This window comes from Elgaria multicarinata, chromosome 23 (genome assembly GCF_023053635.1).
Source record: "Elgaria multicarinata webbii isolate HBS135686 ecotype San Diego chromosome 23, rElgMul1.1.pri, whole genome shotgun sequence".
In the NCBI taxonomy this organism is placed as follows: Eukaryota; Metazoa; Chordata; class Lepidosauria; order Squamata; family Anguidae; genus Elgaria; species Elgaria multicarinata.
The window spans coordinates 1,544,127-1,569,046 of record NC_086193.1 but is presented as its reverse complement, the minus strand read 5'-3'; the positions used below and the strand labels follow the sequence as shown (position 1 = coordinate 1,569,046).

Genomic DNA, 24,920 nt, shown 5'->3' with positions numbered 1-24,920 from the left:
GTCCACCGCCTCCCCCCCCCCGCCCTCACCACCATCAAGCAGCTCAGGGGCAGCGCCGACAAAAGAGAGAGAAAGAGAGAGAGGGAGAGAGAGAACCACTCGACTCCACACACGCTACGTCTCCCAGGTTCGGTTCGGTTCCACACCACCATAACAGTTACATTTGGGCAGGTAGGAGTAGAAAACAAAAAATCCGCGGGAGAAATGCTCTCAGAGACTTACCCTTGACTTTCCTTCAGCGTCCATTAAGAGCTCCACGTATGTTACCTCACCAACTACAAATGAGATTCCAGACGGTACATAGACCAAGGGAGAAAGCCAAGAAAACAAGGGGGATTTAGAACAGTCGTCAACAAGCTTTGTACGGAAGCCTCTGCCTTATTAGAAAGCCCAGGAACACTTCCACGTTTGCTAAGCCACCGCAACTTGGCGTTAACAGGTGTGCGATACGTTGGGTTGGGTCCAAAGCGAACACGGACCAACGGGTTTTCTCCTCCTCCTCTTCTTCCTCCTCGGCAAGCGCGCCGTTCCTGCCTCCCGGAACGCCGAGGGACGGGAAAGGCGCGCGGGTCGCTTCCCCACTTTCTTTAGGCGAATCCTCGGCATCGGATTTTGTCAACCCCTGGCACGGGGCGCGGCCCTGCCAGCGAGAGTGCAGGGCCTAAAGCGCGGGATCCGTGCTGAACGGCAGAAGGCCCCCTGACGTACTCCGTCCTCTCGGCTCCAAAGCCCCGCCGGGAACCTTTTAGGATCCGCTTTGGGTAAGACGCCCCCTGCTAATCTACTTCAACTGCTTACATGTATGGGTTTATCTTATCACAGCCTCCCCAACCTGGTTCTATCCAAAAGCGTCGGGCTGCAACGCCCATCATTCCAGCCAGAACGGCCGTTGGAAATGCTGGGGGTTGCAGTCCAATGCATTTGGAGCTTGGAGAATTTATTTATTTATTTATTTATTATACTTATATACCGCTCCCATAGCCAGGGCTCTCTGGGCGGTTTACAGAAAGGCTGATCTATCACACAGGTATCTGACCTTTTCCCCTGAGGAGCTACAGGGGACACTCAGGGATTCTCCTTTCAGCCCCATGAGACAGGGTGGGCTGAGGAAGGAATCTGACCCTGGGTTCCTCCCAGCCTATCTCAGCTGGCTCGTCCTACCTCCCATTGTATCCTCCAAATAAAATGCCATTTTTCTCTCCTTCCTGCTTCTCGTCTCTGCCGAGATCAATCTCACCCGACGTGTGAAATGAACTCGAAGCCCAAAGTTTCAAATGAGAACCCTCCGAGGGACTATGAGGCAGTTGCTGGGGAACATGGGCGGGCGGGCGCTGTCGCACTCATGCCCTGCTGGCGGGTCTGCCGAGGGCAGTCGGTCGGCCACTGTGAGAACAGAGCGCTGGACTAGATGGACCCTTAAGCTAAAAGCTTAAACTGTAAGCTAAACTGTAAGCTAAAAAGCATGTAAGCAGTCCTGCATTGAGCAGGGGGTTGGACTCGATGGCCTTGTAGGCCCCTTCCAACTCTGCTACTCTATGATTCTAAAACTTGAAGACTAAACTTCAGACCCTGAATTTTAATGCTCTCAGATACCATGAATCAGAACCACCCTTGTTGGGGTAAACAAAATCCTCTTCTCTTCCCCGCCTCTGCGCTTGCCACCCAAAGGACGCCGTTCGTATCCAGGCTGGGCAACTTGTGGCTGGAAGGATGTTTGGACTACAACTCCCATCATGCCTCATCGTCCTCAGCAGCTGTGAGCTGCAGGCCCAAACTTCAAGGGCCGCAAGACGCCCGTCTCTAGCTTAGACGATCGGTCGTGTTCGCTAACGGAAGCCGATTCAACCAGGCCGGCCAGAGGAATATCGAGAGAGAAAAGTTTGAATAACAAAGGGATCACGTACCGCACACCTGTAACTTTAAGTTTCACCAACAAATGATAAACTGAAATGACTTCACCGAGGGGGGAGCCACCTTTTAAACATTTCAGAGAGAGGCGTCCACGCACACCAGGTGACAGAGCTGAACAGACCACAACACTTAAAAGTCTCCTAACCCATACTTACTGGCCAAGACACCTCTGGAGAGTGACCATTATTAAGGGCTTTCAATCTGCCATGATTCTTGAGTGGTGGACTAGCAGACCGTCCCCTCAATTTTTTCTGCTGTTCCCAAACCGGAATCCCGGGCCCCGTAATTCGTACGTGCGACGCCCAGAATCCTAACCGTTTGGGGGGGGGGCAGGCCACGTTCCGTGGCAACTTGCATCAAAAGTAATTTATGTCAGACCGCTCAAGCGATCGCTTGGCAGATAGGGCGGCTTGAAGGAAATCCCCGTTACTGAAATCTGAGCTGTCGGCACAAAAAAGCCCAAGGACACTCCCATCTGTACGTAACACACACTACGGAGAGAAAGAAGAGATTCCTCCTTTTTTTCCTCCCGGCTGCACCTGCAGGGGGAAGCAAGCCTCGCCATGGACTTTGTAGTCCCCGTGAGCTTTAGGAAAAGGCCCCCCCCTGCACCAAGTTCAATGTAGTGCAGGCGGGAGGGGGACACGTCTATGCACAGAGACACTCCTAGCCACCAATATTCCACGCCCGGCATCCGTCAAGAACTGTCACGTCCCAAAGCAACGTTCCTTTCAGGATTGAATAATGTCACAAAACCACAGCGGGAAGGAGGGCTGGGCGGTCCAAGCTGTACGTCCACCACCTGTTGAGCACTGCGGAGATGTCTGGTGCAACCAACACACCCTGGTGAGGGTTCACACGCTTCGTGATGAACGGTCCACACGGCCCCTAAACGGAGCTGGGCGTTCATCTTGCTTTCCTTCGGCTCACGTGCGCCGCTCGAAGCCACAGGTACGCGTGGGACCCCGAGCTTCAAAGCGCGTGAACCCAGTGCACGTGTTTCAAGAGAGCGCCACCGGGACCATGGAGATCTTGCTCGCTCCCACCAAAAACGCACGCCGCAAAGTTCATTATTCGAGTAATGGTAGGCTGGTTTGAACCCTGCGCCAACCGTTTGGAGAAAATGGGTTGGGCAGTGAGCCACTTGGCCAAATGTGCCTAAAAGCGAAAAGATCTTTGATTTGGGACCCAGCAAGGACTCGGTCAAGGCAAGGTTAGTAAGGGGGGAGCGAATACGCCCCGTGCGGGGGTCCCCCCCCTTTTCCCAAAACCATAAGGGACAGTCAAGGGAAGCCGTAGATCAATCCATCTTCCTTCGAGGGCTCACTCTTAAAACGGTCCTGGACCTTCCACAACGAAAGCAAGCCTGCATCAACCAGAATGGAGAGTGCTCTCCACCCTCTGCGGACCACCTGTCCGGAAAGGCTTCGAAAGGCTTCCCAAATTGAGATTTTATTTTATTTTTATTTCTTGTTGTTTTTAAAAAAAACAGACACCTCGCACCAAACCCCTGATGGGAAAAGTCTCACCTCCTCCAAGAGGCCCAATTTACGCTGAAGGTTTGTTAAGCCAACGCCAAACGCCTGAACGCAAAGGCAGAGAGGGCCCGGCAGCGCGCATGCAACGCCAGGAGGGCCGGACCTCGAGAAACCGCGGCCGCGCCCCACGGCTCCAGCGGCCCAGAACCACCTCAAGGCACGCTCCCGTCTTCTGGACAAGGAGATCGGTCACGGGGGGGATGGGGTGGGGGGGGAGAGAGGCCTGAAAACGCCCGCCGGCCGGGCACCTGCGGCCCCGTTTACCTTTCTCTTTGACGAGGTCTTTCAGGTACTGCCACTTCACGTCGAAGGGGATGTTGGTAATGAAGGCACGGTATCTTTTCGAAGGGCTGGCGTAGGGCTCGAAGCGGCTCCCGCCTCCCCGTTTGGCATTCTTCTCTTTCCTTTTCTCGTTTTGGTTGGGCCGCTCGCCTTCGCTGCAAACACAAAAGGCGGCAGGAGTCATTCGCTGGAGGCCCACACACACACACAGCGCCCTTCAGACAGGGACTCACCGGGTGTCAAGCCTAGCCCTGCTCCCCCTGGGTTGGAAGAAGGTGTTTCAGGTGATCAATCAGAATCAGACTCCTAAGTAGAGGAGTCGGCGCCAGAAACAGGCCAGCCTGTATCAGTAGGGGAGGAAGCTCTCACGGGCTCTTCACCAGCTGGGAGTGAACCCTCTCCAGAGCAGATCTCCTCGAGGGCAAATTCTAGACACTCAGTGGGAAGCCAATATTCTTCCGAAGGGGAGAGCATGGAGAGGTTAGCCGATCCTAGAGTACACCGCAGACTAAAACGGGCGGAGCTAAAGGAAGGCGAGGGAAAGTCAGCCTGGCTAGCGTCCCGTCAGAAGCTGCCTCAGAACTAGTCTCTCTGAAGTTAACGCGACTTGGGAAAGGGCTCTCCATTCTTCTTGAAAGGACAATTGTCTCGCTTAGTTTGCATAGTTTTGCCTAGGGGGAAGCTCCTAGAGATTAAACTCTCTTCAGGTGGGAAGAGATGTTTATGGCTTGAATAAAGCTTTGTGGACTAATTAGCAGGCCTCGTTATTGCCTCCCAAGAAGGCGGGAAGTTTTCAGAAACAGGACACCGGGTGGCCTAAGTGAAGCCATTCCTTTAGAGCTTCAACCCCCACCTGAGATTTGGGATAACCAATACCAGAGGCCGTTCCAGTACCAGAGGCAGAAAGCCCTACATACACCAGTTTCCGGGAAACATGGGTGGGAAAGTGCTGTTGCACCTGTGTCCTGCTCGTGGGCCCCTGGTCGACAAATGGTTGGCCACTGCGAGAACAGAACGCTGGACTAGATGGACCCTGGGTCTGATCCAGCATCAGGGCTCTTCTTTATATTCTCGCAGGGCCGTTATGAAGATGACACAATAGCCATTATGTCAGCGTTGGGAGCCGTGAAGAAAATGCACTGTAACAGGGAAGGGAACTTTGATGGACTGCGGTTCCCATCTTCCCCCACAGCTGGCTAGGGCTCGTGGAAGTTGTAATCTGCCAATGCCTGGAGAGGGGCACTTCCCGCCACCCCGCATTATAATAACTATGTCGACACAAAGACCCTACGCACAACTCAGCCTAGATTTGTCCTTTAAATCCTGCGCTTCCTCCCAGAAACTCAGGCAGGGAACAGCATGTGACCCTCTTTCAAAGAATCATAAAATAGCAGAGTTGGAAGGGCCATCAAGTCCAACCCCCTGCTCAATGCAGGAATCCATCCTAAAGCATCCCTGACAGATGGTTGTCCAGCTGCCTCTTGAATACCTCTAGTGTGGGAGAGGCCACCACCTCCTTAGGTAACTGATTCCATTGTCGTACTGCTCTAACAGTCAGGAAGTTTTTCCTGATGTCCAGCTGGAATCTGGCTTCCTTTAACTTGAGCCTGTTATTCCACGTCCTGCCCTCTGGGAGGATCGAGAAGAGATCCTGGCCCTCCTCTGTGTGACAACCTTTGAAGTATTTGAAAAGTGCTATCATGTCTCCCCTCAATCTTCTCTTCTCCAGGCTCTGTTCTCCCATAAGGCTCAGGGACGCAAACCAAATATATATAATTATAAATATATAATTTTTAATAATTATTGATTATAAGTGAGTGAATGAATGAGGCCTGCAAATATTGGGTAAAATATTAGTAATTGACAAGTGATTAGTAATTGACAAGTGATCAAATTAATTTCTGAGAGGCTCATGAATTATGTATAAGAATTATTAGCATTTAACAAGAGAGCAAATTAATTCAATTGACTAATGAAGAGAGCCTGGAAGTTATGGGTAACAATTATTATTAATTAACAAGTGAGCAAATTGATCAATTAATGAAAGAGTATCATAAATTAAGTACGAATTATTCGTACTTAACAAGTGACCTAATATTGAACAGGCCCATAAGTTACGTAGGGTGACCTTATGAAAAGGAGGACCGGGCTCATGTATCTTTAACAGTTGTATTGAAAAGGGAATTTCAGCAGGTGTCATTTGTATATATGGAGAACCTGGTGAAATGCCCTCTTCATCACAACAGTTAAAGCTGCAGGTGCCCTGCCCTCTTTTAAATCTTTTCACTGTAGTATAGCTCCTGCAAATTTAAATGTTGTGATGAAGAGGGAATTTCACCAGGTTCTCCATATATACAAATGACACCTGCTGAAATTCCCTTTTCTATGCAAGTGTTAAAGATACAGGAGCCATGTCCTCCTTTTCATATGGGCACCATAAAGTTACAGATCAAAAAATTTATTATTATTATTATTTATTTATATAGCACCATCAATGTACATGGTGCTGTACAGAGTAAAACAGTAAATAGCAAGACCCTGCCGCATAGGCTTACATTCTAATAAACTCATAATAAAACAATAAGGAGGGGAAGAGAATGCAAACAGGCACAGGGTAGGGTAAAACTAACAGTATAAAGTCCGCACAACCTCAAGTTTTAAAAGCTTTAGGAAAAAGAAAAGTTTTTAGTTGAGCTTTAAAAGCTGCGATTGAACTTTACTAATGAAAAAATCATTAGTAATGAGCGAGTGATAGATAAAATTTTGTTAAGGTGATTAGCAATTTAAAGATAATTAGTAATTTAACAAGAGAGCTAAATCATTCCTACAAAGGGCCCTATAAATTATGGACAAAAATGAACGAATGAACGAGGCCCATAAGTTATGGATCCAAAAAAAAAAAATCTTTAGTAATGAGCGAGTCGTTTAAGGTGATTAGCCATGTAGTTTAAGGTGATTAGCCATTTAACAAGAGAAGCTACACCATCCATGCAAAGCGCCCTATAAAATTATGGATTTTTTTTTCTTAAAAAAAATCAATTAATTAATTAATTTTTTTTTAAAAAAAACATAATTTTAATTAATTTTTTTAAAAAATCGAAATTTTAATTAATTTTTTTAAAAAATCGAAATTTTAATTAATTAATTAAAAAATCATAATTTTAATTAATAAATTAATTTTTTTTTAAAAAATCATAATTTTAATTAATTAATTCATTAATGAAACGGGCCCGTAAATGAGGGATTTTTTTAAAAAAAATAAAACAAAAATAAAACTAGCAGTAATTCGTAAGTGTGGGGAAATTCACGTGGCTGGAAGAGACGGTCTCCTTCGGGGCGGCTCGCGCATGCGCGCCTCCACCTCCCTCCCTCCCTCGCTCCCCCCCCACCCACCAGAGCGCGCGCGCCGGCTCCCCTCGTCGTGCACGCGCCCGCTGAGGAGCCGCGGCCCCCCCCCCTCCCTCCCCCGACACGCACCTTTTGGGGATTCCGTCGCCCACGACGCCGTTGCCAGCCCCGTTCGCCGCCGGCAGCCCCGCGGCCATCCCGCCGCCGCCGCCCGCTGCGCCCTCCGCCATCTTAGCGCCGCCGCCGCCGCCCTCCAGCGCCGCCGCCACCGAGCCCGCAGCCGCCACCGCCGCCATCTTCTCCTCAGCTCCTTGGACGTACTGCGCGTGCGCGCAACGCCGACGCCTTTTTTCCTTTTTTTTTAAAAAAATCTTCCCAACCAATGAGGAGCGAAGGAGTCGGGGAGAGCCACGCCCACCGCCGTTCCTGCGACAACACGTCGGCGGGCGGCACCGTAGAGACGGAAGGGTAGAGCGACGCGCGGCCTCCACTTCCGGGCAAAGCGCAGTGCCGCTCTACCCCTCAGTTCGCTCTGTGGTTATACACGGCGTTGATAGGTTACGTTGGAAGTCAGCCGCGCCTACAAAGGAGCGGGGCTCTGACCGTTCTCTTCCTTCCTCCAAAGCCAAACCCAGGTGGACTCTCTAGCGGCCCGTTCTCTATGGTGCCTTACTATACTCTTCCCCAGAAACGCTATGGCACCCGGAGAGCCGGAAACCATGCAAAAATAAGGGCCGCTCTATCCCTTGCGGCGTCTATGGTATGCCATAAGAGACCATGGGACCGTTCTTGCGGCCGATTCGCTGTGGGGGACGTTCTATTCCGCCCAACTCTATGGTGTCCTTCGTCCAATCACTTCTACCCCTGGGCCCTCTATGGTATCTCAATGGTCCCTTGCATACAAGAGTGTGGATGTCAGCTTCTTAAGGACTAGCACCTTGTTGTCAAAAGAAAGGGCGGGCATTTAAAAATAAATACATTAAAAAATAAACAAACTGAGGGTGCATTTTTTTTAAGGAAAAAAATACATTTTCCAAGCAATCTTAATGCTTTTTTAAGCATTTTGTAGACTTCCTGTATTTCATTCAGTGGACGTTATTACAAAAGCATAGGCCAGAATAAATATATTTTGTCAAGTCTTCTATGTCCCGCAAGGCGAGCACCGCTGCCACCCCATGCAAATATTTTTTATTTTACTGTCGTGCAGTGTGCGCGCGTGCGTCATTTGAACTACAATAAAATAATGGTGACGGTCGTTCGTTGGGCCATTAACAGCCGTAAGCCTGTGTTATGCTTCTGCAGACATAAATCGCCGTCCAGCTCTGCGCATCAGATTTTACTGCAGCCCCCAAAAAAGGGCTGGTTTTAGGTGGGGAGGGGGGTTAATCCATCCTGCAATAAACTCCCTGCCACAGAGGTCTTCTGGATCCCCAAAACAGGGCCATTATGAGATGTTTGGGATAGTTTGCGTCCCTGAGCCTTATGGGAGAACAGAGCACCCCTACGAAACCGAGCGAAAGAACAAGGTGCCCACGGAGCAGGCAGGTGGGCGAGGAAGAATAGCTGAGACCAGGCAGCACTATGAGCTAGGAAGAACCCCAGCGTGAGCAAGGGGCAGAACCAGCCTCAGAAAGACCGCATGCCGATGCAGAGGAGCAACGGAGAATTCAGTAGCCCCCCCACACACCCCAGATGGCACAGTACAACATCATGTAGTTAAAAACAGGGTGGGAAGATAGATCTGGATCCACACTCTGCTTTTGTGCCCCCCCTTTTCATCCTTCGCTGCTGATTTTATCGTGTGCCGTTTGCGTCAGCGTATGCTTTTAATTTACCTCTGTGTCACAGAGCATCAGCAGGGCCTTCTGACTCCTGACCGCCCTAAATTCGACTGCTGGAATGAAGGACGCTTGGGGCTAGCTCAGGTGGGTTCTTGTGTGAAAGGACTTTTTGTAGGCCTTTTAGAGATCTTTAGAAAGGTGGGATTAAAAAAACCTTTTTCCAAACCTAGACCGAATTCGTCTTGGGGAGCTGGACTCACGAGAAGGGAGCTATTATAGGTGAAAGCGTAAGCAGAGTCGTGGAAGGAAAAATTCTACGGCTGCACTCCACACACGCGCACGCGCGCACACCAAGCGAAGCCCAGAAGCCAAGTATCACATCTGGCTGCAGGAAGCTTGAAGAAGGAACGTGCGACAGGGACGCTCAAACTATGGCAGACGCTCTCTCACTTCTTCACAGAGCCACAAATGAATACCTTCTTAGGTGAGGTTCGCGTTGGGTGGGTGTCTCTTAAGGAACCTACAGAAACTGTATTCGTTCGCCTGTTGAAAGACGGCTTGCTGGTCCCTTTGCCCTCCTCTTCCCTTTTTCCTTTTCTGTCGCTTCTATTTAGATTGTAAGCCTGCGGGGGCAGGGACGGCACTGCTTTTATTGCCCATAAGCCGCTTTGGCGGCCGTTCTCGCTGAAACGTGATTTCAGGCGACCGGATCTGTCCACCTAGGTCAGGCTTGTCTACTCTGACTGGCAGGGCCTCTCCAGGGATCACCCCCAGACATACCTGGAGATGGCGGGAATTGAAGCTGGGACCCTACTGCGCAGAAACCAGGGGCTCTACCACGGAGTTACAGCCGTTCTCCTAAAAAGGAAGCAAGATTCCAGCCCTCATGGTTCTGAGTGCAGAGCTGATTGAAATCAGAATGTAAGAAGAACTGTATCTTGTAAGACATGCGCGTTCTCCTAAGAGCCCTGATGCTGGCTCAGACCCAGGGTCCATCTAGTCCAGCACTGTTCACACAGTGGCCGACCCGCCATCAGCCAGGGACCAAGAAAGCAGGACGTGGTGCAACAGCACCCTCCCTCCCATGTTCCCCAGCAACTGGTGCACACAGGCCTACTGCCTCCGATACTGGAGGTAGCATCTAGCCATCAGGGCTAGTAGCCAGTGATCGCCTTCTCCTCCTCCAGGAATTGATCCAGCCCCCTTTTAAAGCCATCCAAATGGGTGGCCGTCATTACATCTTGTGGAAGTGAGTTCCATAGTTTAACTCTGTGCTGTGTGAAGAAGCCCTTCCTTTGATCTGCCCTGAATCTCCCACCCATCCGCTTCGTGGGATAAGGACCCCGTTGGGTTCCAGTATTATAAGAGGAGAAAAAGGCCTCCCGCTCCACTTTCTCCAACCATGCATCATTCCGTACACCCCTATCAGGCCTCCCCTGACTTGCCTCTTCTCGAAGTTAAACAATCCCAGCCGGTGTCATTTTTCCTCGCTCCAGCCCCCTGATCACTTCCGCTGCCCTTTTTCCAGCTCTGCGCTATCCGGCAGCCACTGTTTCCGTTCGATGTACGAGTTGGACGTTCAGGGCAGGCCCGTGGCTCGGCCTCGAAGCGGCCGGTTCCTTTCGCGCTCAGGTTTGTCTAGCTTGATTAGCACGGTTTTAGGCAGGGGAGTCGTCCCAAGCCTTCGCTAAAGACACCGGGGACCGAACCCCGGAACTTCCCCCTGCAGAGAGGGGGCTCCGACACCCTTTTCCCCGCTCGCAAAACGAACAGAAGCGACTCGCTTTGTCTCAGCCTGGCTGAAGGATTGGGGGAACGCGGCCGGCCTGCTGGAATGCAAAACTCCCCACTTTTCTGGCTCCTCCGCTCTTTTGAGCCACGGCTGCTTGTAGAAAAGGCCAGCCCCCACAGCCCCCATGACGGCTTGCTGGGCAGGCAGCACCCCGCTCTTCCCCCAGGAATCCCACCCGGGCGCCGAGGAGGAAGAGGCCGAGGAAACGTCGCTCACATTCCTGTGCATCCCTCATAGTCCTGACGCCTGCAAAACAGGGACTTGCATACCTGTGTGGTGACGCTGGCGAGAGCTGCCCGGAGCTCAGGGACGCAGGCCCTCTCCCTTCAAACCGTGAAAGGGGGACGGAGGGAATTGGGATAGGAACGACCACAGCCAGCTGCTACGAGCTCTTGAAAACTACCAGATGGTTACAGCATTTATTTATTTATTTATTAAAAAAAACAAAACGAGAAAAAAAAACCTCCAGTTCAACATGAGCTCTTTTTTTCCTTTTTTCTTTTCTTTTTACTCCTCCTGGGATGATTGTTATATTTCAATCCATTTTCAAACGCACGGAACCCTCTAACTCGGGGAAGAGAGAAACAACCACTGACAAAATGAGGGGCGTGGGGGGGGGGGAGACAAAGAGGGGAACTGGACTTCTCCCAGGGCCCCCCCCAAAAAATCTATGTAGTGCAAAAAAACAGACCAGGGTGGGGGTGGGGTTAGAGAGACGCTGGGCGGGGGGGGGGGGAAGAGGGGGTGCAAAAGGGGAGGCAACCTCCCCTGCCCCTCCAAATCTTTGTTAAGAGCACCAATTCATTCCCAGAATGAGATCAAGACGAGAGACAGATCCGCACGACGCTTCTTACACATTAGAAAGTCATTGCAAGATGTCTATATATATATATATCTATATATTTCTTTCGAAAATGGCGATATCCGTTTCGCGGGGTGAACGCTCCCGCGCAGGGGTGCCCTGCCGCTCGCCCCGCCGCCGGCCTGTATTCAAGCGGTGGACAGAGCCGGCAGGCTCTCGGAACCCTGGCGGGGGCTGCAAGGATACAGACTCCCCCCCCCAGCGGCAAACGTGCCACCGAGCAAAAGGGACGAGGGGCGACGGCCGTGGAGCCGACCCGCCCGGCCTCTTCCGTGGGGGCGTCCCGGGAGCCAAACGCAACAGGGGCGGAAATTAAGGAGGGGAACAAAATTATAGTTACAACAATCATTATGATAATAGAAGCTAAGATATAAGGATACAGGGGGGAGAAGGGTCCTTCTCCCGCCCCCTGGTTATCTCTTGTCTCGAGGACGGAGCTGGGCCGGCGGGCGCGTCCGGGCGCGCCGCCGCCCCAGGTGATTGCACACGCCCGGAGCCTGGTTGTCTTTCCCACGTCCTGGCTGGAGGGGACACGCGGGCGGCCACGCTCCCCTCTCCGGCCGCCTCGGCGGTTCAGGAGCGTCTCTGCCGCCCGGCGGGAAAAGTGCTGCCCCGCTCTCGCCCTGGGCAAGGGGAGGATGGCGCCCGCCCGGCCCGGCGCAAGCGACGGAGGGCCGCCCCTGGCTCATACCGTCGTCTCGTCGGCCTTCTTCTTGAGGAGCTTGGCGGAGAGCAGGGAGTGCGGGACGGGGTGCGGGTGCCGGGAGTCCGGGATCATCAAGCGGACTTTCTGATTGGTCCTTCGCCACTCTGAGTACAGCTGACAGTGGTAACGGAATGACACCTAGCCGGGTCGGGTCGGGGGGGCACAGAAAAAGAGAAAGGAGGATAAGAACCTCAGAAGAGCATCAGACTGAGGGTCGATCTAGCCCAGCGTTCTGTTCACACAGAGGCCGGCCGGCTGTCGACCAGGGGCCCACACACAGGTGCAACAGCACCTTCCCACCCATGTTCCCCAAAAACTGGGGCACACAGGCTTCCTGCCTCTGCTACAAAGCCATCAGGGCTAGTAGCCACTGAGGAATTGATCCAAACCACACACCCCTTCTAAAGCCATCCAAACTGGTGGCCGTCACTACATCTTGTGGTAGTGAGTTCCATGATTTAACGATGCGCCGTGGGAAGAAGGTCCTTCCTTTTATCTGTCCTGGATCTCCCACCCCTAAGCTTCATGGGATGATGACCCCGTTGGGTTCTAGTATTTTGAGAGAGGGAGAAAAACGTCTCCCTGTCTGCATTCTCCACGCCTGGCGTCGTTCGTACACCTCTATCAGAGGGGACAGGCCCCTGGAGTCGCAGGCAGCCGAGGCGGCTCAGCTTGGATACAGAGCACAGTCCCCAGGTCCCCAAGTCCCACGCTCCCCGGGTTAGTTGCATCGGGCAGGCTCCGTACGCTGCCTACAGAGCACAGCCAAAGCAGAGAGAGAGAGAGAGAGACTGTCCCTGCAGCAAGAGGGAGGAGAACCATTCACAGATGGTGGGCGGAGGAGGCAGGCCAGCTCCGATGCTGAACCAGGGCCGTTCCCCAGCCACTGCGAGCACCAGCAAGAGTCCGCCGCTGCCGCCTCGGAATCCCCAGGAAGATGGACTTCGGATCTCCCGTACAGTCTGGGTGTTTAGCCCTGCGACGTGGCTCCCGCTCGCCTCCTCCAACCCCTCCCGTCCCCTGATCGTCACACACACCCCTTCTGTTTCCTGCACGATAACAGCCTCCTCCACTTCCTGTGTCTCCTTTGGCTCCTTCCTCAAGGCCCAATCCAGCCTCAGGCGGCCTTCACTCCCCCCGACTCTCCCACGGCTGTTACAGCCGTAGTAAAATCGATGGTTTTATGTGGTTGGTTTTTTAAAAACACGCAGTACTGCGATGGCAACTCTCCCCCCACCACACACACACACACACCATTTTCCGCATCTGCTTAGCTTCTTCACAAAAATCGCTGCTTTTTGGCTGCTGCCAAACGTCAGCCCTGCAGGAGCCACCATCCTGGCCGGGGCAGGGAGGACCTGCCGAAATTCCCCACCTCAGTTTTCAAACAATCAATTTAATGGTGGGGGGGGGGATCAGTTTGATTTTTCTTCTCCTTTAAAAACCGTGAACAGCAAGTTCCTCTCCAAGAAGGCCTCGCTTAACCTCGCATAATCTGAAGGGCGCCGAGGAGTTCGTACGCATCAAACTGTGCGTTCTGTAACACAAAGAGCCGACGAAGAGGGAAACGGCGCCGATCGTATCAAACACAGACGTGAAACGCCCCTTTCCTCCTGCCCCCCGACACTCGGGAACGCTTCCTCTTCTGATAGTCTGGAACACGGCCTTCCTCAACCCGCTGCTCTCCAGAGGGTTTTGGCTGCAAACCCCATCAGCCACGGTCAAGGGCGGTGGTAGGCGGCGTCGGCCAGCTTGTGGGGAAGGCTACCCTACCACAACCAAGCCAAAGCACGTACAATTGAGTGTGTGTGCGTGTGTGTGTAATGGCATCCTGCTTTCCTCTCCTTCCCCTTTGGCGGTGTTGACATGGAGAGTATAAGCTCTTCATAGAATCACAGAATAGCAGAGTCGGAAGGGGCCTACAAGGCCATCGAGTCCAACCCCCTGCTCAATGCAGGAATCCACCCTAAAGCATCCCTGACAGAGGGTTGTCCAGCTGCCTCTTGAAGGCCTCTAGTGTGGGAGAGCCCACCACCTCCCTAGGTCACTGATTCCAGTGACCTAGGGAGGGACCTGTCACCATGGACACTGACGGCATGATCTAAATAACGGACACGCAGGAAAGCTGCCCTATCCCAAATCGGACCCTGGGTCCTAGCTCAAGGCAACCCATGTTAACTGGGGTTTCAGCTCTCTGGGATTCCAGACAGGGGTCTTTCCTAGCCCTTCCTGGAGATGTTGGGGACGGAACATGGGCTATATCCAGAAAGAAACACCTTTTTTACAAAACCTGAAAATTTCAGGAAGATGGGTTCAAGACTGACCGAAGGAGAAGAAAAAGAGGAGGAGGAGGAGGAGGAGAAGGAGGAGGAGGAGAAGATCATCTATGGATTCTGGAGGAGGAGGAAGAGAAGGAAGGAGAAGAAGAAGGAGGAAGAGGAGGAGGAGAAGGAGAAGAAGATCTATGGATTCTGGTGGAGGAGGAGGAGGAGGAGGAGGAGGAGGAGGAGGAGGAGGAGGAGGAGGAGAGAGAAGAAGAAGAAGAAGAAGAAGAAGAAGAAGAAGAAGAAGAAGAAGAAGAAGAAGAAGAAGAAGAAGAAGATGATCTATGGATTCTGGAGGAGGAGGAGGAGGAGGAGGTGGAGAAGAAGAAGAAGGAGGAAGAGGAGGAGGAGAAGGAGAAGAAGATCTATGGATTCTGGAGGAGGAGGAGGAGGAGGAGGAGGAGGAGGAGGAGGAGGAGAAGAAGAAGAAGAAGAAGAAGAAGAAGAAGAAGAAGAAGAAGAAGAAGAAGAAGAAGAAGAAGAAGAAGAAGAAGAAGAAGATGATCTATGGATTCTGGAGGAGGAGGAGGAGGAGGAGGTGGAGAAGAAGAAGAAGGAGGAAGAGGAGGAGGAGAAGGAGAAGAAGATCTATGGATTCTGGAGGAGGAGGAGGAGGAGGAGGAGGAGGAGGAGGAGGTGGAGAAGAAGAAGAAGGAGGAAGAGGAGGAGGAGAAGGAGAAGAAGATCTATGGATTCTGGAGGAGGAGGAGGAGGAGGAGGAGGAGGAGGAGGAGGAGAGAGAAGAAGAAGAAGAAGAAGAAGAAGAAGAAGAAGAAGAAGAAGAAGAAGAAGAAGAAGAAGAAGAAGAAGAAGAAGATGATCTATGGATTCTGGAGGAGGAGGAGGAGGAGGAGGTGGAGAAGAAGAAGAAGGAGGAAGAGGAGGAGGAGAAGGAGAAGAAGATCTATGGATTCTGGAGGAGGAGGAGGAGGAGGAGGAGGAGGAGGAGGAGGTGGAGAAGAAGAAGAAGGAGGAAGAGGAGGAGGAGAAGGAGAAGAAGATCTATGGATTCTGGAGGAGGAGGAGGAGGAGGAGGAGGAGGAGAAGGAGAAGAAGATCTATGGATTCTGGAGGAGGAGGAGAAGCAGCAGCAGCAGCAGCAGCAGCAAAACAACTCGGTCATAAAAAAGTGTTTCTGAAAAAGTCTTGGCAACCATTTGGTGCCCATCTCCTGTAAAGGCTCTCTAGCAGCCCTGTGTTAACAGTTTGTGTTTTCTTATTCCCTTTTTACTGTACTTGATGGGATGGAATTCCTCTTTTTGAAAAAATCCATTTTTAAATATTATTTGCTAACAAAAGCCTATGGAAGTTCACAACGCAGCGCTTGGAATACTGAGGAGGAGGAGGAGGAGGAGGGGATAGCTGCCATCTGGCGTCAAAGCACCCGCAGCAGTGGATTCCCGGGATCCGAGAGCGTGTGTGTGTGTGGTACGGCAGATAAGCCGTCCCCTCCGCGTGACCGGACCCAACCACCTCTGTTTCCTGGTCTGTGCTCCTACCCGTTGGCCTTCTTCCTCTGCTCCCCGCGTTTCCCCGTAATCGTTTGCACGACTGATGCCACGCAGGGAAGAGGCCAAGGCAGACAAGCCCACAGGAACACTCACCAGCGTCCAGAGGACATAGATTGTGAAAAGTGCTATGGTCAGGGCGATCAGGCCGATGGCCTCCAGGCGGCTGTTGAACTGCAGGTGATCCTGAGCGCCCCGGAGGCAGAGCCAGCCCGAGATGGCGGCCAGCGGGGTGATGAAGAGGAAACACACCATGTCGCAGAAGAGCGTCCGCTTCTCGTTGCGAGGCCCGGGGTCCTTCAGCCACTGCAGGGTGGAAGGAGTGAGGAGGAGGGGGGAGGGGGGAGGGGGGAGGAGGAGGAGGAGGAGGAGGAGGGAGGAGGAGGAGGAGGAGGGGGACGAGGACGAGGAGGAGGAGGGAGGAAGAGGAGGAGGAGGAGGAGGAGGGAGGAAGAGGAGGAGGAGGAGGAGGAGGGAGGAAGAGGAGGAGGAGGAGGAGGAGGGAGGAAGAGGAGGAGGAGGAGGAGGAGGGAGGAAGAGGAGGAGGAGGAGGAGGAGGGAGGAGGAGGAGGAGGAGGAGGAGGAGGGGGAGGAGGAGGAGGAGGGAGGAAGAGGAGGAGGAGGAGGAGGAGGGAGGAGGAGGAGGAGGAGGAGGAGGAGGGGGACGAGGACGAGGAGGAGGAGGGAGGAAGAGGAGGAGGAGGAGGAGGAGGGAGGAAGAGGAGGAGGAGGAGGGAGGAAGAGGAGGACGAGGAGGAGGAGGGAGGAGGAGCGTCAGGCAAAGGAGGCAAAAGAACGGCACAGAATGTTTAAGCAAGGGAGAGAGAGAGAGAAAGAGGCGAAGGTCAGCAGGCAACACGTGACAACTCCAGTCCAAGTGCAACTACGTGTCCTCCCAACGCAAGCTCAGCCGTGTGGATCCCCCCAGGCAGGAAAACATTTCACTCTGGGATGAAGAAGCCCGACTGGGAGACCAGCAAGGCCGTAAGACGTCTCCCTCTCTCCTCTGCAAGCCGAGCCATGCGGTCAGGATCCAGCCGTCTGGGGGTTCCTCAGACAGCGGTGCCCATTTCCCCTGCCCCCACCCCTGCGCCCTTTCCCTGATCATCAATCTTTGGGCAATTTATTCCCGCATTCGAAAAAGCTGAAATGCCGCTATGAAAACTCACGGCAGTAAGAGAGCGCTCAGCTAAAATAGGCTGGGATTCCCCCCCACACACACACAAACGCACGTGGAATTCAGCCCCCAGGGTCCCCCACACACTCCGAACCACCCTCCCCACCCAACCCCAAGCCGGTGGAAGATGGGCCGGGCCTCGGCAATACAAAATCGGATTGCGTTTTATGTCATGCTTTTCAGAGAATAAATAAATAAAGGCCACACAACGTCGTAAGCAGCCATGCAAAGGCTTTGGACTGCAAGACCCGCCAGCCGCGCCAATGGTCAGGGGCGGTGGGAGATGCCGGCCAAAGCATCTGCTGGGGGAGACCGACGTACAGAGCGCTGCCTCTCCCCCCCCCCCCAAGGCGGCACGCACCCACCTCCGTCAGGGGCCGGGGCCTCCGCTCCACGACGAACTCCGTGTGGCAGAGCTCGCAGTAGCTCGTGTTGGAGGAGGAGAGCCACTTCTCCAGGCAGCTCTTGTGCACGGCCCCCAGGGTGCCGGTGCAGTCGCAGGGCGAGAGGAGGCCCTCCCCGCTTCCACCCTCGTGGCAGATCCGACAGATGGGGCCATCGCTGCAGGGGGAGAGAGAGGGGGGGCAACAGCAAAGGGCTGAAGCCGCCACCAGAGGCTAGTGGGGGGCAGCCGCCCGGAGAATCGCCGTGATCCCCCACCCAAACATAGCTAACTTCTAAAGTTTCTAGTCCCTATGATAGTATCAGGGGAACGATCCCAGGGTTGGGCCAACGGAACACGCCCCTTTTAAAGCCAACCAAGCGGGTGGCCCTCACTACATCTTGTGGTAGGGAGTTCCACAGTTTAACTCTGCACTGCGTGAAGAAGTCCTTCCTTTTACTTCCCACCAGTCAGCTTCAGGGAACGATCCCGGGTTCTAGTATTACGAGAAAAGGAGGGAAATGTCTCCCTCGCCACGTTCTCCACTCCGTGCATCATTTCGCACGCCTACTAGCCTACTAGTATGCCTACTAGCCCTGATGGTTGTGTGCTACCTCTAGTATCTGAGGCAGTAAGCCTGTGTGCCCCAGTTGCTGGGGAACATGGGCGGGAGGGTGCTGTTGCACCATGTCCTGCTTGTTCATCCCTGGCCGACGGCTGTTTGGCCACTGTGAGAACAGAGTGCTGGACTAGATGGTCCCTGGGTCTGATCAAGCCTCAGGGCTCTTCTGATGTTCTGATGTCCCCCAGTGATGCTGTGTGTAGGGGTGGGTGGGTGTCGCTCTCACCTCTGCGTCCCCAGGGCTTTGATGACAGTTGAGAGCAGCCGGCCGTCCTTGGCCGTGACTTGGGTGATGTACTGGGGCCGCCCAAGGTCTGCATCTTCCACCGACTTGGACAAGGCGGCGCCGCCCGGGCAGTCGCACAGCGAGCCGGGGAGGTGGCAGCAGTCGCCGGTGGTCATGGCGACGGAGGGGCGCGCCAGCTTCAGCGGCCAGAGAGCAGAAGCATGATCAGCCTGAAGCAAGGGAGAGAGAGGCGGATCAGGACAGCGCCCGGGGCAATTTGCCAGCCGGGGGACGACGGCACACACCTCCAAAGACAGCCCCCACCTCATCACTGTTCCCATGCAGACCGTATCCCCACGGCCCTCGCTGTCATAGAATCATAGAATAGCAGAGTTGGAAGGGGCCCACAAGGCCATCCAGTCCAACCCCCTGCTCAATGCAGGAATCCACCCTAAAGCATCCCTGACAGGGGGTTCTCCAGCTGCCTCTTGAAGGCCTCTAGGGTGGGACAGCCCACAACCTCCCTAGGCAACTGATTCCATTGTCGTACTGCTCTAACAGTCAGGAAGGTTTTCCTGATATCCAGCTGAAATCTGGCTTCCTTTAACTTGAGCCCGTTATTCCGTGTCCTGCACTCTGGGAGGATCGAGAAGAGATCCTGGCCCTCCTCTGTGTGACAACCTTTCAAGTATTTGAAGAGTGCTCTCATGTCTCCCCTCCATCTTCTCTTCTCCAGGCTCAACATGCCCAATTCTTTCAGTCTCTCCTCATAGGGCTTTGATTCCAGGCCCCTGATCATCCTGGTTGCCCTCCTCTGAACACGCTCCAGCTTGTCACTCTCTCTCTCTCTCTCTCTCTTTCTCTCTCTCTCTCTCTCTCTCTCTCACACACACACACACACACACACACACACACGGCCCCCTTCACAAGCCAGCCATGACCCACGGGTTTATTATTTATGCATTTATTTTAAGTATTTCAAATGATCTGAACCTTCTCCTTAGCCAAACGAAGGTTCCAGGGCGGCTTACACTCAATCAGTAAACCAGATCGTCCCTGCCTCCAGGCTTACCATCTAAAAACACACACACGCACACACACACACACGACACACAAGGAAAAAGGGAAGGGGAGGGAAAAGGAAAAGAAGGGCTCTGCGAGCTCACATTGGCCACTGTTCACGAGCGTTTGGGTGTGCGGCGGCGGGAGTATTTATGTGAATTTACACAGAGCTTGTGCAAACGTGCACACATCAGACAAGTCCTCAATGCTTGTGCAGCCCACAAAGATGACACATCAGCAAGAGCTGATGGAGGCACAGAGGAATAAGGGGGCTGGGGGGAGGAGGGAAATGGGGAACTCCTTTCCAGCAGACGTTGCAAATTAAAGACGAAACAGCGGGGAGGAAAACCCTCCCATGAGCTCTCTATGCTTCATTCCGGAAATGCCCGCTGCCTGTATCAATTAGCAACAAGTTCCAGGAAGGGATGTCCCGTCGTTCCTGGAAACCGGAGTGCTCTTCAGCGAGTTGGCAAGAAATCCGTTGGAGAGCAAAACTCCTATGAGCCTCCGGCGCTTTCTCTTCGGCTGGGTTTCCGAGCGCCTCGTCCAGCTCGAAGGAGGTCACGGCTGCAAAGCGAAACACCCGTTCCCGAGCAGCGAGACCAACTCGTTTCTTTAAAAATTAGCCCACTGCCGATTTAACGCTTTTTAAAACGATGCTTTTCACGGCGTTGCCAGAAAAAGCACAGGCCCAGACTTTGGCTATCCCTCAAAGCAATTTGGAGATGCTCTGGAAGGGAGAGGGGGGTGGAAGTAAAAGGGGGAGGAGTTGTGAACCGCCCAGAGAGCTCCGGCTATTGGGTGGTATAGAAATGTAATAAATAAATAAATAAATAAATAAAACACCAGCATATTGTCACTTACTCTGCCGTTTTACCTTAAAACCTTTGGAGAGAGCTCTCCACCTTTTAGAAAGGAAAGGAAGCGCAGGACACAAAAGCTAGAAAACCAGCAAACTATCAGTGGTTGAGAGAAAAAGGAGGGTGGGTGGGTGTGGCTGAATCGGAACCTTGCACCTGAGGTTCTTCACCTGTCTTAAAGGAAAGACACTCCACAGCTGTAGCAGGGCCTCTAAGAATGCCCCGCTATGAAGCCATGGAGGGGCAGCAAGGGATGGGGAAGTGATGGCCCTCAAAAAGTTGTTGGAATACAAGTCCCATCATCTCTGAGCCCTGGCTGGGGCAGACGTTAGCTGGAGTCCAACCCCATCTGGAGGGCCACATGTTCCCTGCCTAGGGTGGCCCTATGGAAAGGAGGAGTGGGCTCCTGCATCTTTAACAGCTGTATTGAAAAGGGAATTTCAGCAGGGGTCATTTGTAGGCGTGCAACACCGGGTGAAATCCCCTCTTCATTATAACGGTTAAAGCTGCCTGGCGGGACCAGATACAAAAGAGGGCAGGGCTCCTGCAGCTTTAACCGTTATGATGAAGAGGGGATTTCACCCGGTGTTGCACGCCTACAAATGACCCCTGCTGAAATTCCCTTTTCAATACAACTGTTAAAGATGCAGGAGCCCAGTCCTCTTTTACGTAGGGTCACCCTATCCCTGCCCCTTCAGCGGAGGCTTGGTGGTGGAGTCACAAAGGTGCTGTGGAGCTGCCTGGCACCGCCTGAGGCCAGCGGCGCCATCCCAAGGCATGCAGTGCCTGAGGTCCGTTCCACTGCAGCAGAGAGGATATATATTTAACTCATTGCTAGCCCGCCTTTCCGTTACAAATGATGTTCAAAGCAGCTGACAACAAAAACAGAAATGCAAGGTCTTTTCCCCCACCCTGTCTTAACATGCATAGGATTACACCCTAAACAGAACCTCCAGCTGCAGTAGCAGCCTACCCCTGTGTGTTACCCAAGACAGCATGGCTCCCAAAAACGGTTGCCGGGGGATACGTGCCGGAGGGTGCTGTCGCATACATTTCCTGTTGTGGGTTTCCAGTCAGGGCCTTTGGTCGGCCGCAGCAAGAAAAGGATATGCTGGCCAAGATAGGCCTTCGCGGCCTCACACAGCCCGGCTCTTCTGCTGGTCCGAGGGATCGCAGGCGGAAAGGAGGCAGCTATTGTCTCCAGGCCTTGTTCACGGGCTTCCTCTCCTCGGGGCGCCTAGCTGACTGTTCTTGGAAATAAGATACCGAGCTACAGGGGAACGCAGGAAACTGAGTCAGGCGCTTGGTCCAGGCAACCCAGTCCTGTCGACACGGGCGGGCAGCAATGACAGCTCCCCAGAGTGAGAGGCAGGATTCTTCCCTAGCCCTGTTCGGAAGAGCCGGGGATTTCCTGCGGGGCTCCAGGTGTTGTGGCGTTGAATGTAAAAGAAGGTTCTGGTCCTCATGGTCCTGAATAAAGGGCCGGTTTAAGCAGAGCGGTAAAGCAGCAGTTTCTGCAGCTGAAACTCTCCCCACGGCCTGAGTTCGATCCCAGCGGAAGCTGGTTTCAGGCAGCCGGCTCGGGTCGACTCAGCCTTCCATCCTCCCGAGGTCGGTAAAATGAGTACCCAGCGAGCTGGGGGAAAGGTAATCACGGCCGGGGAAGGCAACGGCGAACCACCCCGCTATAAGGCCTGCCAAGAAAACGTCAGCGAAAGCTGGCGTCCCTCCAAGAGTCAGCAATGACTCAGTGCTTGCACGAGAGGTTCCTTTCCTTTCCTTTAAGTACCCTGTTTCCCCGAAAATAAGACAGTGTCTTATATTAATTTTTGCTCCCAAAGATGCGCTAGGTCTTATTTTCAGGGGATGTCTTATTTTTCCATGAAGAAGAATACGGTACACATTTATTGTTGAACAAAAAAAAAAGGTCTTATTTTCGGGGGGATGCCTTATATTACAGCGAGAGGCAAAACTGGAAGTAGGTCTTATTTTCGGGGGATGTCTTACTTTCGGGGAAACAGGGTAGGAATACAGGGAGCTGTTTTCTACTGAGTCTCTCCAGGGTTTCAGACAGGAGCCCGACCTGGGGTCCGAAGCAGGGGCTGGGTGGCCGTTTTCACCTGTCCATTTAAGGAAGGATCAGAGAGCCAGGGGTGGGCAAGTTGTGGCCTTCCAGATGTTGTGGGCCAACAACTCCCCATCAGCCGGGACGGCCAATGGGGAGGGAGCACAATTATGTGTAAGGGGGGGGGATTTACACCCTTTGGGCCACTAAAGGGAGCCTCCAGGGTCAGGGGGTGTCTAGCCCTGAATGCCAGGCAGAAGGGGGGGGGGGTGCTGCGAGTGGGCTGTCCTCTGTTGGGAACAGGATACTGGGGCGAAGTGGGCGGCCTGAGAAGAGGAAGAGGAGGCTGTTCTTAGGCCTTAGGTTAAAAACACAATTATGAAATACAGTATAAAAAGCACAACCAGGATAACCAACAACTCCCCATCAGCCGGGACGGCCAATGGGGAGGGAGCACAATTATGTGTAGTGGGGGGGGATTTACACCCTTTGGACCACTAAAGGGAGCCTCCAGGGTCAGGGGGTGTCTAGCCCTGAATGCCAGGCAGAAGGGGGGGGGGTGCTGCGAGTGGGCTGTCCTCTGTTGGGAACAGGATACTGGGGCGAAGTGGGCGGGCTGAGAAGAGGAAGAGGGGGCTGTTCTTAGGCCATAGGTTAAAAACACAATTACAAAATACAATATAAAAAGCACAACCAGGATAACCAACAACTCCCTATCAGCCGGGATGGCCAATGGGGAGGGAGCACAATTATGTGTAGTGGGGGGGGGGGGGGTTACACCCTTTGGGCCACTAAAGGGAGCCTCCAGGGTCAGGGGGTGTCTAGCCCTGAATGCCAGGCAGAAGGGGGGGGGGGGTGCTGCGAGTGGGCTGTCCCCTGTTGGGAACAGGATACTGGGGCGAGGTGGGCAGGCTGAGAAGAGGAGGAGGAGGCTGTTCTTAGGCCTTAGGTTAAAAACACAATTACAAAATACAGTATAAAAAGCACAACCAGGATAACCAACAACTCCCCATCAGCTGGGACGGCCAATGGGGAGGGAGCACAATTATGTGTAAGGGGGGGGGATTTACACCCTTTGGGCCACTAAAGGGAGCCTCCAGGGTCAGGGGGTGTCTAGCCCTGAATGCCAGGCAGAAGAGGGGGGGGGTGCTGCGAGTGGGCTGTCCTCTGTTGGGAACAGGATACTGGGGCGAAGTGGGCGGGCTGAGAAGAGGAGGGGGCGGGGCTTAGGCCTTTCAAAGCCCCTCCCTCTCTTCCTCCTCCCCCTCATACCTGCAAAGCCCCCCCCGCTTCCTGCAGCGCCTGTCACTCAACGGCCGGGCCCCGCCCCCTTTCGCCCTCCGTTACCTGCGCCCCGCCCCTTCCGCTGCAGCCCCGCCCTTCCGTCCGTCCGTCCGCCCGTCCGTCCGTCCCTCAGCGCCGGGCCCCGCTCCGTCCCATCTCCCCGGGAGGGCCGCGGAAAGCAGGAGGGAGGCCGCCGCCTCCTCCTCCGCCTGCCTCTGTCAGCCGCCTCCGCGGCAGCTGCGCACCTGACTGGAAGCGCGAGGGGGGGTGCCACGCCCTCTCCCCTCCGCTTAGCCAATCGGAGCCGAGAGCGGCTCCGGAGCAGCTAATCGGCGGCCGCGAGGCGAAGGAGCGCCCGCCTCCTTTCGAGGGACGGCGGAGGTTTGAGGGAGAGGAGGAGACGGAGCTCGCGCACGCGCACCAACGGCAGCTGCGCGAGCCGTAACGGTCACCAAGCCGGCAGGGCCAATCCGCAGCTTGGGCTCCAGGCAGCAAAGGGGGGGTGGAGTGAGGGAGTCGCGGAAGGGCGGGGCTTCTTCCCCCCCCACAAACGCTGGTCACGCCCCTTCGCTGGCGCTGTGCCAGGGGAAAGAGGTAAAACAAATGGGTTGTCAGCCCCGCATTGCCGGTTCTCTTTCGAATGAGTATCCTGGGTGTCTTCACAAAATCACAATTCAAAACCAAATCACAATTCAGAGCCGCTCAGTCTGTTTTAAGGTTATTTAAAGTCAAACGTTTACTCTGCCCAACTGAGATTGCGGGAATGGCCCGCCCAACACTGTGGTCTTTTGTCATTCCGTTTTCCAAAACTTAACTGTTTTTCCAAGCTCTTCTCCTAATTTTTAACTTTAGTTTTTATTTATTTAAACCAATTCTTTTAGGGTTTGACATTACGGCTTTATATACTGTATGGTGTTGAACTTTCTTTTGCGAACTGCCTAGAAAGTTCTGGCACGGTATAGTGTAACGAAGGTAAAGATAACTTCTGGGTATGTTTAAAGTTAGGCAGGTGTTCAATCTTTAACCTAATCCAACCTTTGAAGTTTTTTTCTAAAAATGGATGCTTGCCGATGAATCTGACAGTTGGGACTACAAACCCCATCACCCTTGACTATTATCCATGCCGGTTGAGGGTGATGGGAGTTGGAGTCCAACAGCCACTTGTTCTCCACCCATGATTTTTATGTTAC

At 53.4% G+C, this 24,920-nt stretch overlaps 2 protein-coding genes across 3 annotated transcripts; both read right to left on the bottom strand.

Moving 5' to 3' along the window:
* Positions 1-38: 38 nt before the first annotated feature.
* On the bottom strand, positions 39-7,315 carry LOC134412925 (heterogeneous nuclear ribonucleoprotein M-like). The gene is made up of 3 exons (XM_063146901.1): positions 7,209-7,315; positions 3,714-3,886; positions 39-275 (listed from the first exon to the last, which is right to left on the bottom strand). Exons 1-3 carry the CDS (start codon positions 7,307-7,309, stop codon positions 211-213), a joined length of 339 nt encoding a protein of 112 aa, XP_063002971.1. The 5' UTR covers positions 7,310-7,315; the 3' UTR covers positions 39-210.
* Positions 7,316-11,042: 3,727 nt separating this feature from the next.
* Positions 11,043-23,953, bottom strand: MARCHF2 (membrane associated ring-CH-type finger 2). Of its 2 annotated transcripts, XM_063147079.1 has the most exons (6): positions 23,794-23,953; positions 18,460-18,689; positions 17,595-17,790; positions 16,149-16,358; positions 12,206-12,358; positions 11,043-11,216 (listed from the first exon to the last, which is right to left on the bottom strand). In XM_063147079.1, exons 2-6 carry the CDS (start codon positions 18,633-18,635, stop codon positions 11,199-11,201), a joined length of 753 nt encoding a protein of 250 aa, XP_063003149.1. In that variant the 5' UTR covers positions 18,636-18,689; positions 23,794-23,953; the 3' UTR covers positions 11,043-11,198. The 2 variants fall into 2 exon arrangements, with proteins under 2 accessions (XP_063003149.1, XP_063003150.1); XM_063147080.1 differs by lacking the exon at positions 11,043-11,216 and having other exon boundaries at positions 11,234-12,358.
* Between the last annotated feature and the right edge of the window lie 967 nt (positions 23,954-24,920).

What these genes read in the sequence shown, in the direction of transcription:
- LOC134412925 (XM_063146901.1), bottom strand. Translation starts at nt 7,309, where the DNA reads ATGGCGGAGGGCGCAGCGGGCGGCGGCGGCGGGATGGCCGCGGGGCTG. An exon ending in GGCGACGGAATCCCCAAAAG is followed by an intron (nt 3,887 to 7,208) that starts GTGCGTGTCGGG and finishes TTGTGTTTGCAG; the next exon opens with CGAAGGCGAGCGGCCCAACC. An exon ending in AGACCTCGTCAAAGAGAAAG is followed by an intron (nt 276 to 3,713) that starts GTAAACGGGGCC and finishes TCTCATTTGTAG; the next exon opens with TTGGTGAGGTAACATACGTG.
- MARCHF2 (XM_063147079.1), bottom strand. Translation starts at nt 18,635, where the DNA reads ATGACCACCGGCGACTGCTGCCACCTCCCCGGCTCGCTGTGCGACTGC. An exon ending in GGCCCCGGCCCCTGACGGAG is followed by an intron (nt 16,359 to 17,594) that starts GTGGGTGCGTGC and finishes TCCACCCTGCAG; the next exon opens with TGGCTGAAGGACCCCGGGCC. An exon ending in TCTATGTCCTCTGGACGCTG is followed by an intron (nt 12,359 to 16,148) that starts GTGAGTGTTCCT and finishes CGACCCGGCTAG; the next exon opens with GTGTCATTCCGTTACCACTG.